The sequence below is a fragment of the Pipistrellus kuhlii genome, unplaced genomic scaffold (genome assembly GCF_014108245.1).
Source record: "Pipistrellus kuhlii isolate mPipKuh1 unplaced genomic scaffold, mPipKuh1.p scaffold_m20_p_43, whole genome shotgun sequence".
Taxonomy (NCBI): Eukaryota; Metazoa; Chordata; class Mammalia; order Chiroptera; family Vespertilionidae; genus Pipistrellus; species Pipistrellus kuhlii.
Window position 1 is genome coordinate 2062155 of NW_023425544.1, and position 13405 is coordinate 2075559.

The following is a 13405-nucleotide window of genomic DNA, read 5'->3' on the forward strand; positions in this document are numbered from 1 at the left end:
AAGTGGGCGGGCGGCGGCGGCTGCGCGCGGAGGAGGTGGAGGTAGTGCCCGGCGGCCGCTTCCCGCCCCCGAGCCGGTTGGGAGCGGAGTGGATCTGAGGTCGGGCCCGGAGCGGAGCCGGCCGAGCGGGCCCCGAGCCCCCGCCATGGCCCGGAACACGCTGTCCTCGCGCTTCCGCCGGGTGGACATCGACGAGTTTGACGAGAACAAATTCGTGGACGAGCAGGAGGAGGCGGCGGCGGCGGCCGGCGAGCCAGGCCCGGACCCGAGCGAGGTGGATGGGCTCCTGCGGCAATATCCTTCCCCGGCGCGGCGTCTCGGGCTCCCCTGTGGCCCAGCCTTCCCGCTCCCCTCCTCCCGGCCCCTCAGGCTGGCTCCCCACTCCTCTGATCCCCGGCCCCCTCGGGTCAGTCTCCCAACTCTCCTCCGACCTGGCTCCCTCCCGGGCAAGGTTCCCTGAGTCCCAATCCCCCCATCTTCCCTCTGACCGGCCTCCCCACCCTCTCTTTCCTGCCCCCCCCACCCCGGAGTCTCCCTCGGCATCTCAGCCCACGCGGTGCCCGGACCCTGGTGGGCCGGCCGGCCGGCTTGCTCGGCGGCTCCGGGAGTGCGCGGTGCTGGCCTCCAGCCCCCCGGGCTGCTCACTGCTCTGCGAGGCCTCTCCCTCATTGCCCTTGCCTGCTCAGCCTCTCGGGCTGTCCCTTCCCTGACGCCCCATCGCTCCGTCCTTCCCGTGCAGGCAATGGGTCATTCATTCTCGGGCTTTTCCGGCGGGAGGGGCCCGGGTGAGCCGCCGCTGAGTAATGAATTGAGCAGCCAGGGCGGCTCCTGGGCACGGTCCTCCTGGGCCTGATCGCTCTGCAGCGCACGAAAATAGGTGGGCGGACGGCTGCGGGGAAGAAAGATCACAGCCCTGAGCACGGAGGTTGTACACCTCTCACCCGCAGATCAACCTGACCCTGCAGCTTAGCGCCTCTGCTTCCGACCTCTTCTCAGCTTCCTACGAGCACCTTGGGGTTTGGACCTTGATGGTCTCAGCCATGTTCAACAAGTGTGTTTGGCTCCCCCTCAGTACCCCCCCTCCCCCATAGCCTTCTTGTGCAGGAGGCAGTGGGGGGAAAAACTAGTAGTTTCGAGCTAAGAAAAACCAGAGAGCAGAAAGTGAAATGTAAAAGTAGAGCCTCGCCACTGGAAACGACTATTTTTGTGGCCGTAGAAAACTAGCATTTAGAAAACAGGATTAAAAATAGAGGTGGCTGTCACAGCCTGCTTGGCCCCTCAGCAGCTTGAACACAGGAAACTGACTTATTCTCAGAGGAAGGATTTTTCTTTATTCAAATGGTGTCACAGGAAGTGCCTGCCCCTCCCCCGCCCTTGCCAGCAGGGTTGGAGGCTCATGCTGTATATAAATCAGGTTCTGGGTGTTTAATCAGTTGACTCAGCTTGGGAAGTCAGGCCCGTGGACTGCCTCTGGGAGGAGTCCAGTGTGCCTTTTAAAAAGAAAAACCTTCAGACTTTCTTTGTTTGGACAGGAACGTGTTTTTGAATACAAACTGGCATTTCCTGCCCCATCGGGATCGCCTTGCTTATGCCTTGGGTGAAATGGTGGCAGGAGAAGACGCCATGAAGGAAGGTTTGGTTTTGCCGTCCGGCGCGGGACCTGCTTCACGGGCAGGTGGTGCCGAAAGGGCTGCAGGGTCAGGCCTGTGGCGCCGAAACATCCACCGACGTGGAGGGCGTCTGGTTACCTGCTGCCTTGGTCCCGGCAGATTCAAAGGTCTTCTCTTATATGCCCTTGGCCAGTAAAAGGCTTCTAGAGGCTGTTTGGAGACAGCTCGGCACATCCAGCGGGTGGTAGCTTCTTCCCTGCTGGTAATGCTGGGAAGCTTGTTACCATGGAGAGTGTACCTCTGGGGACTGGGGAAAGGGAGGTTAGCAGATGAAAACTGAAATCCAAGAGGAACTAAGATTTACTGAGTCGTTACCGTGCGGCCAGGTATTGGGCTTATATCACATCGTTGAAGTTAAACTATGGAGCAGGCTTCCAGGAGTCAGAACAGGAGAGTAGAAATAGGGGTCGGTTGACTGGAATGGGAAAGTGCTGGGAGGAGGCATGTCGTGGCACTGTATACAGAAGCCAGTCATGGAGGGAGTTAACAGATGAACTAAAAAGAGCACTAGCTGTGCATCCATACAGATCCGCTCTATCATGCCATAGCTGTGTGACCTTGACGCTCAGCATCCTTCTGTGTTAAAAGGAGGAGAACCATGCTGCCTTGGATGCCCATGGGAGCATCACTGGACAATGTCCCAGAAGGCCTCAGTGCAGTGCTAGGCACACAGCATGTGTCTTGAACATGAAACGGGTCTGTGGGTGGATGGCAGCAGGAGATTGTAAAAAGACCTTGGCTTTGGAGGCGGGTGTACTTGGGCTTGAAGGCCAGCTAGACAGCTTAGCTTTGTGACCTTGGACAGGTCACTTTCCTTCTGAGCCTCAGATTCGTTGCCTTTAAAATAAGAATGATGACTCCGGTCACAGAGTTGTTTGTGGTAATAGCATGTGAAAGCGCTTGGCACAGGACCCAAGACCTTGCAGGGATTTAAAAATAGTAGTAATTCCTTTTCCTTGCTGAGCACCTTCTGGTCCTTAGGAGCAGGGATCTGTCCAGAGAAGTGGTGTTGAGTGACTTTGCACTCTCTCCTTTTCCTGAGGAAAGTTGGCGATGTTTGGAGACATTTTGATTGTCAGGACTTGAGGGATCTAGCAGGTAGAGGCCAGGGATGCTGCTAAATATTTCCGATGCATAGGCAGACCCCACATTGATCACGTGGTTAAAATGCCAGTAGTGCCTGGGTGAGAAGCCCTGCGATAGAGGAGACTCGGGGTTGAACATGGTTCCCCAGCCTCCACAGCCTGTTCTCGGAGGCCAGCTTGATAAATGGTATGCCCTCACAGCACCCAGATCTCCTTACCTGCTGAAGGCCCACTCCCATCAACACCTGGAGTGAATGCTTGGGAGGCTAGCACAACAGTGAGCTAACTGAAGTAGTGGCTCTTTTTGCTCTTGTGGGCTAGTTACCCCACTCTTCCAAATGGTTTTGTCTGCCAACCATGCTGACTAGTGAAGAGTGCCAGCCAACAAGTCCTGTTAAGCCTCTGGGTCTCTGCTTGTTCTGGGACACCAAATTAGAAAAGAATTCTGAGGTGGAAGTTATCAGTGGCTGGCTGGGGAAGAGGCATTCGGAGGCTGACAGTACTGGGTCTGTGGGTGGAATGCAGCAGGCTCTGATCCACCTTCCACATTTGGGGGGTGGCCGCCTCTCACACATGGAAGGTGGGTCACAGCCCAGCAGGGGGCTGGGAGCTGGGCAGGAGCGGCCTTGGAGTGGTGTGGGCACTGCTCAGTCAAGTGGAGCCCCCACTAGGGACGACAGGACAGCCTTGTCTGTTTATACGTGAGTACTGCTGCATGGTATCCGATTGGGCAGAAAGCCATTCCTTGTTCTATTTTTGAGGCTTTTTGGCTGAAGCCAAAGTTTCAGATGAGGAAATGAAAACCGGCTAATGTAATTGAGTTTAAAATAGGTGTCACCTTTGGGGACCTAACCCAGATTATAAGTTTCTTTTAAATGCTGGATATTCAGAACTCAGCAAAGACTCTGTTAGGATTGCAGCTGAGATTTGGGGAATAGGGGGCAAGGGGATCAGCTCATTTGTTGGCAAGGTTCTTATATTGTAGATTGATAAATCTATCTCCCTCTTGGTAGCAGTTGGGACTTTACCTGCCTGGGGGAGGTCTTAGAAGATAGAAGTTTTAGCATATCGTAATAGTTTAACTGATACAAAACGTTGGATTAAGAGTGAGAAGACCTTGTTTGTGCCTTTGTTCTTCCCTTTTGAGAATGAGGTGAGATGGATAACCTCACGTGGTTGTTGTTAGTATCAAGCAGGGCAGAATCAGGGACAGAGCAAGCAACTCAAGATTTTCTGTAAGATACCCCTTGAGGGCACTTGCTTTGCTGCTATCTTCCAGGGATGAGAAGGTGTGTCCAAACTTGCTTTGACCCTAGCTGGTTTGGCTCAGGGGATAGAGCATCAGATTGTGGATTGAAGGGTCCTGGGTTTGATTCTGGTCAAGGGCACATGCCCGAGTTTCAGGCTTGATCCCCTGGAGCGGGTGTACCGGAGGCAGCGATCAATGCTTCTCTCTCATCATTGATGTTTCTGTCTCTCCCTATCCCTTCCTCTCTGAAATCAATCATTCACTCCATAAAATAAGAATACTATTTCCTTTAAAAACCTGCTTGAGGGGGAAGGCTTAGGGGATGGCAGAAGGAGTAAGCAGCGTAGGCAGAGGTGTCCACCCTGTGTGGCTCAGGAAGGGTACAGCTACCCTCTCAACAGCCTCTGTGTGCCCACCTGCAAGCCGCTGTGGGAGGTGGTTGGGTGGGATAAGATGCCATTTGACTTCACCCTCTTGAGCTGTTTTGGAGATGAGTGCACTAATAAAGTCATGGCCATGCTCGAGCCTCGCCGTCCTTAACTGGTGGTGATGCACAGGGGACATGCTTCGGGCGTTTCATGCAGCCCTGCGGAACTCTCCGGTCAACACCAAGAATCAAGCTGTGAAGGTAAATGGGATTGCGCCGCAGCTCTGCTGGGTGGTGGTGGGACCTGGGCTGTGGTTGTCCATTGTCTCCAGCTGAGTGTGAGCTGCCTGGGGCTCTGGACAGTGTCAGTTGCATCTCTGCATCAGTGAGTATCTGCCAAGGGAGTGAGTTGGCACTGGCAGTGCTTCCACGGAAGCCTCCTAGTATTCCTGACATCAAAGCTATCAGTGTTTATAGTAAAAGCTCCCCAAAGAAACTGCTCACTCCTCCCCAGAGCCTATGGGGTGAGAAGGCAGCCCAGCCCTTGCTGATTAGCAGAACTATAAATTAGCTTGCCATGTGAGACTTATCGTGGTTAAGCTTTTATAGGCTATTGAATAGGCTTTATTTGCCTAAGGATTTTCAGTGCTTTTAAGATTTCCTGCCTTTTACAAACGAGGTGAGAAGATACAGTTGTGTTTACTGCATCTCTGAGTCTAACACCTCATCATTGAAGCTAAAATTTGATCTAGGGAAAAGGGGTTTTCAAAGCTGGGATTTTGCCCTTTTGTGACTCAGGGGATAGAGCGCCAGCCTGTGGACTGAAGGGTGTGTACAGTGGCTGCACCTCTCCAACATGGAAGGCAATGGCCCCTCTATTACTGGGGGAGCTCAGAGGGAAGCTGCAGATAGATAAACCTGTTTGTTCGTTTTTTTAAATACATATCCACCATTGTGATCCTTTGGATTCTAAGACCTTGCTGGTATAATAGAAAAGTGACCTTTTGCCCTGACCGGTGTTCCTCAGTAGTTAGAGCATTGGCCTGTGCACTGGAGGGTCAAGGGCAGGTTTGATCCTTCAGCCGGGTCAGGGTGTGTGTGAGGGACGACCAATTGTCTCTCTCCCTGGATCCCTTTCCTTCCATTCTCTAGAAATCAGTGGGAAAAAATACTCTTCACTCCTTGGTGAGGATTTTTTTTTTTTTTAATAGTGATGTTTCTCCTCAGTAAAGTAGTTATTCCCTTCCCTCCCAAATAGTTAAGTAACTTAATTGACATAAATAAGGGATACTTTGAAATTTGTCAGTAAAAGGATTTCTCCCCACTTTCTAACCATCCCAGACGGATTAGAAATTATGCAGTTTCAGGTGAGTTCATACTGCTTGGCTTGGTGTTTCTGTGCCAGCAGTGGGGGGCCTGGGTGTGTTGGGCTGTGGCTTGGCCTCACTCTTTCTCTTTCTTCTGTAGGAACGAGCCCAGGGTGTGGTGCTGAAAGTACTTACAAATTTTAAGAGCAGCGAGATTGAGCAGGCTGTGCAATCACTGGACAAAAATGGCATTGACTTGCTAATGAAGTACATTTATAAAGGGTTTGAGAAGCCCACAGAAAATAGCAGCGCAGTGTTACTCCAGTGGCATGAAAAGGTATGTGAACACGGTGCCCGCGCAGGCAGCCCATGGACTCAGCCCCACTCCAGGGCTCCCATCAGCAGGCTAGATGTTCCAAAACAAGCGTGGTAAGCTCTGACAGACATATGAGAACGAGGGGCCAAACCTGGCACATTTGGTCACTTACCTCTGCCAAAAAAGCATCGGTAGGGATCCACCGTCTCTGGTAATCACAGTTGCTTTAGCTGCTGATGTATGCCCGGCAGGTCATGGGGCAGGTGACGGCACGGTAAGGTAGATGAGTCCCAGGTGGGACGCAGGCAGGCTTGCTGGTGGCTGGGGCTTCATGATACTTCCGCTTTGGTGGAAGTGGAGGTGGTGGTGGTGGTAATGATGGTAGTGGTAGGGGTGCTTGGGAATGCAGCTGCGCCCTCCAGCTAGCTCTGATGGCTTCCTGCTCTGGCCTCAGCCTCACCAGACCAGAGTGAGCAGAGGCAGAAACCTTCACAGTCACTTTAAAGGGCCCTCATCCACCTGCAGCAGAAAGAGCTGTGCCTGTCCTTTGCTAGGGTTGGTATGAGAGCAGGCTTTTCATCAAGTCTGTGTCTTGCCTATATGTCAGTGTCCCCGCACCCTGTAGAAATACAGGGAGCACGCCCACCATCACCGGAGACCAGGCTATCACTGACATCCGTCCTGAATGCTCCATGCGTTTCAAGGGAGCGATCCTCTTACTGAGAGGTCAGTCATTTGGCAGCCTTGGTGCTGGCTAGGGTTGCGGCCTTTAGTCCTGCTGGTGGGTATGCTGCCTGCCCAGCAAGAATGGGAGGCCCTTGGTTTGGTATGTGGGGGCAGCTGTGGTGCTTGGGGAAGTGAGCAAGCCCTATACCTGGTTATAAAGCCAAGCCTTTTGGGCCCTTTAAGGCAACTTGGTGCTCAGCCTTAATGGCATTTCTAATGACGGCTCCTCGAGGTAGCTCTGATGGGCATGTGTTGGTTCATGTGTGTAGAGCAGTGCCAGCAGGCTGGAAACAATGAGCTTGTCAAAGGGGCAATGTGGGGGGCTCTGTTGTGTGTGTTTGGTAACAATGTTCTCAAGCCCAGTTCTGCCTAAAGAGCAACTCCTGGACCTTGGCTCCAGGACAGGGCTCTGCTACCTTCTCCTAACGGCCTGTGCTCTTTTTAGAATCCTTTTTTGGGGTCAGTGACAGAGTGAACTGGGTTAGGGAGTGTACCATCCCATCTCCCCTGGCAAGCCAGGCTTCCCCTTGCCCGCCTGGGTTCCTGTGACACGTTTCCTTTTCCTGCCCCCACAGGCATTAGCAGTAGGAGGACTAGGCTCCATTATAAGAGTTCTTACAGCAAGAAAGACTGTTTAAAAAAAAAAGACTCATGTTACCTTGAGAAGAATTTTGGATGCACAGGCTGGTGAAGAAGGGATTGACAATGGACCATCTTCCTAGGAACTCCCAACTCTTTCAGGACATGCATCCGCTGAAGTGTATTTTATTTTCAAGGTGGAGGGAGAAATTGTCTTACTGTTTCCTAAATCCTTTTGCAGGATCTGATAGTCTATGCCTTTGTCCACGAATAATGCAGAACTGACATTGTGACTGTCTGCCAGAGTGGCTGGCCAGTGTTGGTCAGGTGTCCCTGTGTGCACTGCCTGTTTAAAACGGGGGAGGGATGCTGTGGGCAGGTGCAGATCCAAGGGCTGCGGTGGAAGGGAGAGCTTGAGTTTCTGAACTGGAAACCCCCCGAGGGTTTGTACAGACATCCCATCCTCCCAGAAGGCGGGCTCTCTTGGGTTCATTGTAAAGTGCCTGCTGCATCAATAAAGCTCTTGGCTTATTAGTACATACTTTGCAGTGTGTTTCATATATGTAAAATAATGAAATAAACAAACAAATAAATAAAAACAAAAGTAGTGAATGGGTTGGCAATGAATGAGGGGTTGATTATTCTGGAAACTCCCCAGGAAGCGAGCATGGCAATCCTGCCTCTTACACAGCAGTGCCTCACGCCTGGGCTACAGTGCTGCTGGCTGCTATGGAGAGATGTTTTGCTGAATAAGTATTTGTTTACTCTTTTGATTTGTATGTAATTTGGAGCTTACTTAATAAAGTGCCAAACATTCAATAATTACCCTAGGCTTTAAAAAGTCTTTAGTTTTGTGTGACCGCACTCGAGTCTTTTGAGAGTAAGTAAGTCTCAGACAGGCCTGGTTACCATCTCCTGACACTGGATTTGGCTGTGTGATAGCAACATTCTTATCGTGAAGTCGACAAGTTCTCTTTAAAAGATTAAAAGCCAGAAACAGGTAGCAATTAGCCTATAAATATAAAAACCCACTTTGTTCCCTATAGCTAATAACAACGAGCCTTTTTGAAGAGCACAGATACTTTTCTTACCTTTTAGCACACGTGACCAGCCTACATTCTATTGAAGGTAAGGACCCATTCATGTTCTGAAGCTCTCCCCAGTCCAGTGGGCCTTGGAGATAGATGTTGACCAAAGCACCCAATCCTCCAACTCCTGCAGGACCCCACCACGCTTGGGAGGTAGGCCTAGGCTGCTGGCTTGTTAAATTACATATATTTATTCACCCAGACCAGTCTGGGGAGGTTCTTCCTGAAAGACAAATGCTCTGTAGCCCTTGAAGAATATGAGACACAATGTACTAGATTTAGTACGTCAAAGACATATTGGCACACCATACCAAGTAAAACCCACTGTAGTTGCTTCTGCATTAAAGATCTTTAATCAAAAAGTATATTGCACCACAAATGACTTTTCTACAGCAGTCTTAGAGATAATATCCCTATTTACAACATGGAGGGAGAGAGCCATATCCAATGCTCATATAAAGGGCCATATATATATTTATATATATATTGTCTATCACAGAATGTTTATACAAGTAAAAGTGCATTAAATCACTTAGAATAGTTACTCCACTCTTCCTCTTAAAGCTGAAGGAAATTCAGTGTGCAGGAGGCAAATCTAATCAGACTGAATCCTCTAAACAAGTCCAGACTTCATGATGGCCCCACATCTATACCTAAACCTGCAGGGAGCGTGGGTGGGGGTGGGACCAGCTCAAGGGCTGGGGAGGCCACGGAGGAGTTAGATGGACTCCCACAGCTGTGCTGTAGCTGCCTCTGGAGAGCCCTGAACTACTCAGATTTCAGGGTTCTCTCCTGGAACAGCTGGTAAAGCTACCTCTTCCTCATCAAAATTACAGAACAGAAGGGACTCCTGTTTTGTGTCCCCAGCACATAACTGGAAAATAACATTCTAAACAGGATAGACATCTTCAGTAGGTGAATGGGTCACTTGGATGGCAGAGCCTGGGCTGCCCTTGCTTGGTAATTCTAGGTCTGTGGAAATGTAGCAGGTTAACTCTGCAAATCCTTGTTTTTCTGTGAGATCGATTTCATATATTTTAACCCTAAGCATAATTGAGAAATAGAACTTAACAGGATAACTGATAATAAATTTTAAAGGAGCTCCAGTTACTAATTCAGTTTTTTATTTAACCAGTAAAACTTTTATCAAACTAAATCAATAAACAGTTTCCCTTTAGATTTGATATTGTGGCTTATCCAAGGCAAGCATGGTCTCTCTTTAGCAATACAAATTTTTGTCAGTCACTACCAGAGCCATCTGCATGTATCAAGTCCTGTAGCCAGCTAGGGGCTGTCTGGACGCAATATATGAATGTAGTGTCAGCTTAAATATTTAGGGGTAGGGTGAGGAAGAAAGATGGCAGGCCACCTCCAATGTTTTGGTCAAGGCTGGGGGAGGGACAGCTGCTGCCTCCTTTGGATACAGCAGACTGTCCTTAACAGTAGGAAACATGTAATTAGCACTTGCTCAGTGTTAAACCCCAAAATCAAGAGCAAAGTAAATGAAACGCCACCACTGCTTCAGAGGGAAGCAGGTGCCAGAGAACACTGGTGAAGTTTCAAAGGGACAGGAATGCCAACCTCCGAAATAATTTCCTCTCTATGCTCCAATTTTCCTTTGAGAACACCACTAACTGGGTTTTATAATACAGAAGACATTTTAGCTATAAAAAATAGTTTTAAGTGGTTTACCGGCAACCTATCCAAGACAAGTACATTTATTAAGAAGGCAATTGAGTGTATTTGGATCTTTTTTATACATTTGCTTGTTTTCTTCAACAAAACGAGATACTGTCAGTTGCATAGTCATTGCTCCACACTGGCTTTAGAGTATCTTAAAGACGTACACATCTGACTTTCTAGGTAATTTGAGAAACAAAATAAAATATTTTTGTGAAAGGTTAAAAAGCCTCTTGTAACTCATCTGAACCCATTCATGCTACCAAGGAAGGGGAATTTTTAAAAGCCACCCCCACTGAGTTCGCTGGTGGCAAAAGCAGGTGAGTCTGGCCTACGGGAACCATTTCAAAGGGCTTTTTGTCCAGCATCGTCACTACAGGATGGGTCAGTTGCCGCCTCTCTGCCAGATGCTGATAGCGTCAGCTTTACGTACTAACAAAAGTTAGAAATGTAGGTGCAGGCGTGCTAGGCAGAGCTGGGATTTTAGCAGCACTAGAAATGTGGGTGGTGCCAGGACCCTCCCATTTGTGACTAGAATGACAGGATCCGCTGCCTCCTGAGGTTCTTAATCTGCAGGGAAGTGGACCTTAGGTCTTGTAAACAATGTTTAGACGCTTGTACAAAATACTGCAGGTACAGTGATTAGAAACCCACCCAGACTGGTGTGTCAGTGTTCTTTTCACAGAAAGTGTGTCAGCCCACGGAGCTCCATCTTGGGTAGTTCCATCTAGGACCATGGTATCCGAGGGCTGGAGATGGAAGGCCGGATGCTGCCTTTGGGAGCTGGCTTGGACCCAAACCATGACATCTGTTTGAAACAGAAAAAGACTCCTGAGATGAGAATCAGGAGTAGGTGCAGAGGGTGTGAAAGAGCCCACCCCTGGGTGACCCTCCTGCCCCCATGCATCCTGACTCCGGCTCTGACCAGAGCAGTGAAAATGGTTGTAGTGACTAGTTTGTAGAGCTGAGCCCATTCTAAGTATGGGTGGGAAACGAGTAAAAACTGAGTTGACAAAACAGGTGAAATTGTTGGTATCTTTTCCTTAAGTTTTTTTTTTTTTCTTTTTCTATTACATAACTTATGCAGGTTCTTTTAAAATATTTTTTTGTTTTGTTTTGTTTTTTTAAGTCTGGGTGCTGGGCCAGACCTAGGGCTACTGATAAGTGATATCAATTGCTTTGGAAAACAAGGTCTGTTGGTCAAGTACAGCAGAGACCTGTGTGCACAAAGCATGTGTTCAGTAAGTACTGCCCGAGTCAAGTTCATCCAAAAGCACCTCTGAAGCTGATGCGCAGCGGTGGGCTGCTCTCACCTGCCAGTGCTGGGAACACTAACTGCATGTTTTGAAGTTGGACAGCAGGCCAGGGAACCCTACCTTATACTCCAGGGTTTCTTTGAGCATGTTTTCTTCCTCTTGTGAAAAGTTCAGCAACACTGATACAGCTTTTATGAGATGAAAGGCCTGAAACAAAGTAAGTTTTGCTGCCTTGGGTCCAAGTGGTGGTGGTGGTGGGAGTTGGGGCTAAATGGCAGCATTTCTGGTTCTGTTCCTGGTGTGTGCTCCCAACAGTGAGCAAAGACCATGCAGAGGTCTGACAGCAATGGCAGGTTCTCTTTCTCCCTCCATCTTTTACTTCGGGGACTGCAAGATGACCAGGACATCCACAGCAGCTCTGCTCTGCAGAGGATGCAGGAATGCTGGGCAGATTCACTGCCTTGACTCTGGCCTCAGCATCCAAACCACATCCCCTCCCAGGAGCTAGTTCCCTGCTAGGTGCTCAATTAGCAAGTCAGTGCTGGCTGAAGGAATGACCAAGGGTCCACACTGAGAGTCAATTGGAAGTGAGAGAAAGGAAGAAATGGTCGAGGTGGGAAGCCATGCAGGACTCTGACAAATAAGCCAGGCCCCGGGTAGAACTCAGTAACCAAATGCAATTATTCAGAAGCCCTGTACCTCGGATTCCCGACAGGACATGAATTTTAAAACCACGTGTTTAAGGTACTCGAAGTTGATCTCGCGGGCATCAGGCAAGTCAGCGTTATTTGTGACAGAAGGGGCCATGTTTGGCATCTCAGTGCCAGGCTTCTCCCGGACTTCGAAAAGCTCATTATCGGGTCTGATTTTCTGGAAAACCAAAGAAAAGATTTTATATTGAACTGCTCAGACAGGTAGGAAAATCACACGGGAGATTCACCTGACCCACGCTGGGATCACCTGCTGGTCCTCTGCCGCCCCCCCTCCACCCCCACCTACCCCCCAAAGAGGAATTGCCAGCAACTAAAGAAAGCTCAGCTCCTCCAGGTGGGATGGACAGTTGAGAGGAGGGAGAAAGGTCCCTGGGGAAGCTCAGATATTTCCTCTGTCAGGACACATGCCCTGCGGCGGTGAGCACCTCAGTCAGGGCAGAGGTCCTGCTCTCTTATGTTTGGGCCTGGCACTCTGCCATTCATGTGTGGTGCACCCATCACCTCACTAACTTCAGACAACATGCAGGCTGGAGAAGGCAGGCATATGCCTGAGGTCACACAGCCGCTTCATAGAAGCATGTTCAAGCTGGCAGGCCCGCTGTCCCACCAGCCAACATCGCTGAGTCCCCTTGCAATCAATGGGAGGGCGGGGAAGGGAAGCATCATCAAGCAGCAAGGGACCCCAGGGGACCAGAGTCCAGAGAGGGAACAGGCAGCAGGGAGGGGAGGGCACTCACCAGTTCCTTCTGCAGCGTCTTTTTGAGTTCCAGCATCCTCTGCTGCATCTGCTTTATAGCCTGAGACAAACCCCCCACCCCAGCCAAAAGCCACTCAGTAAATGCACATTTCATCAGCTTTAAGGGGAAGGACAACAGAATAGACAGATACTCTTGGGTCCCCATACATCTGTTAGTTAGAAGTCCCTGTGACTGAGGGGTCCTCAAACTTTTTAAAGTGGGGGCCAGATCACGGTCCCTCAGAGAGCTGGAGGGCCGGACTATATGAACTACTAATTCCTACTGTAACACCTCGGCTGCGCTCACTGCCCAAAAAACCTGGCGGGCCGGATCAGACTCCTCTGCGGGCCGCATGTGGCCCGCAGGCCGTAGTTTGAAGACCCCTGGACTAGGGGATCCCCATGTAGCTGAGTTTCCATTCTTTAATAAATTTTTTTTTTTTAAGAGAAAGAAACATTGACTTGTAGCTCCACTTATTTGTGCATTGATTGGTTGCTTCTTGTATATGCCCTGACCAGAGACCAAACCTACAACTTTGGCATATTGGATGAAACTAACCAACTGAACTGCCTGGCCTGGCCAAGGCTTGAGTTTCCTTTTTTTTTTTTTTTTTTTTTTTAATATATATTTTA

The 13405-nt window shown here is 49.6% G+C and overlaps 2 protein-coding genes across 6 annotated transcripts in view; one reads left to right on the plus strand and one right to left on the minus strand.

Moving 5' to 3' along the window:
- ARPC5L (actin related protein 2/3 complex subunit 5 like) lies at window positions 1-7868 on the plus strand. The gene is made up of 4 exons (XM_036412074.2): window positions 1-294; window positions 4560-4632; window positions 5839-6015; window positions 7296-7868. The coding sequence occupies exons 1-4, from the start codon at window positions 146-148 to the stop codon at window positions 7356-7358; spliced, it is 462 nt and encodes a 153-aa protein (XP_036267967.1). The 5' UTR covers window positions 1-145; the 3' UTR covers window positions 7359-7868.
- An 853-nt stretch (window positions 7869-8721) lies between these two features.
- Window positions 8722-13405, minus strand: part of GOLGA1 (golgin A1) — a 35423-nt gene continuing 30739 nt past the window's right edge. For 4 of the 5 annotated variants that reach the window (XM_036412071.2, XM_036412069.2, XM_036412068.2 and 1 more), the window contains 4 exons: window positions 12774-12833; window positions 12023-12193; window positions 11444-11530; window positions 8722-10875 (listed from right to left, as the gene is read on the minus strand). In XM_036412071.2, the coding sequence (XP_036267964.1) occupies window positions 10795-10875; window positions 11444-11530; window positions 12023-12193; window positions 12774-12833 (399 nt within the window). In that variant the 3' untranslated portion in view covers window positions 8722-10794. The remainder of the gene's footprint in view (window positions 10876-11443; window positions 11531-12022; window positions 12194-12773; window positions 12834-13405) is intronic. The other variant, XR_004983418.2, reaches the window with a different exon arrangement.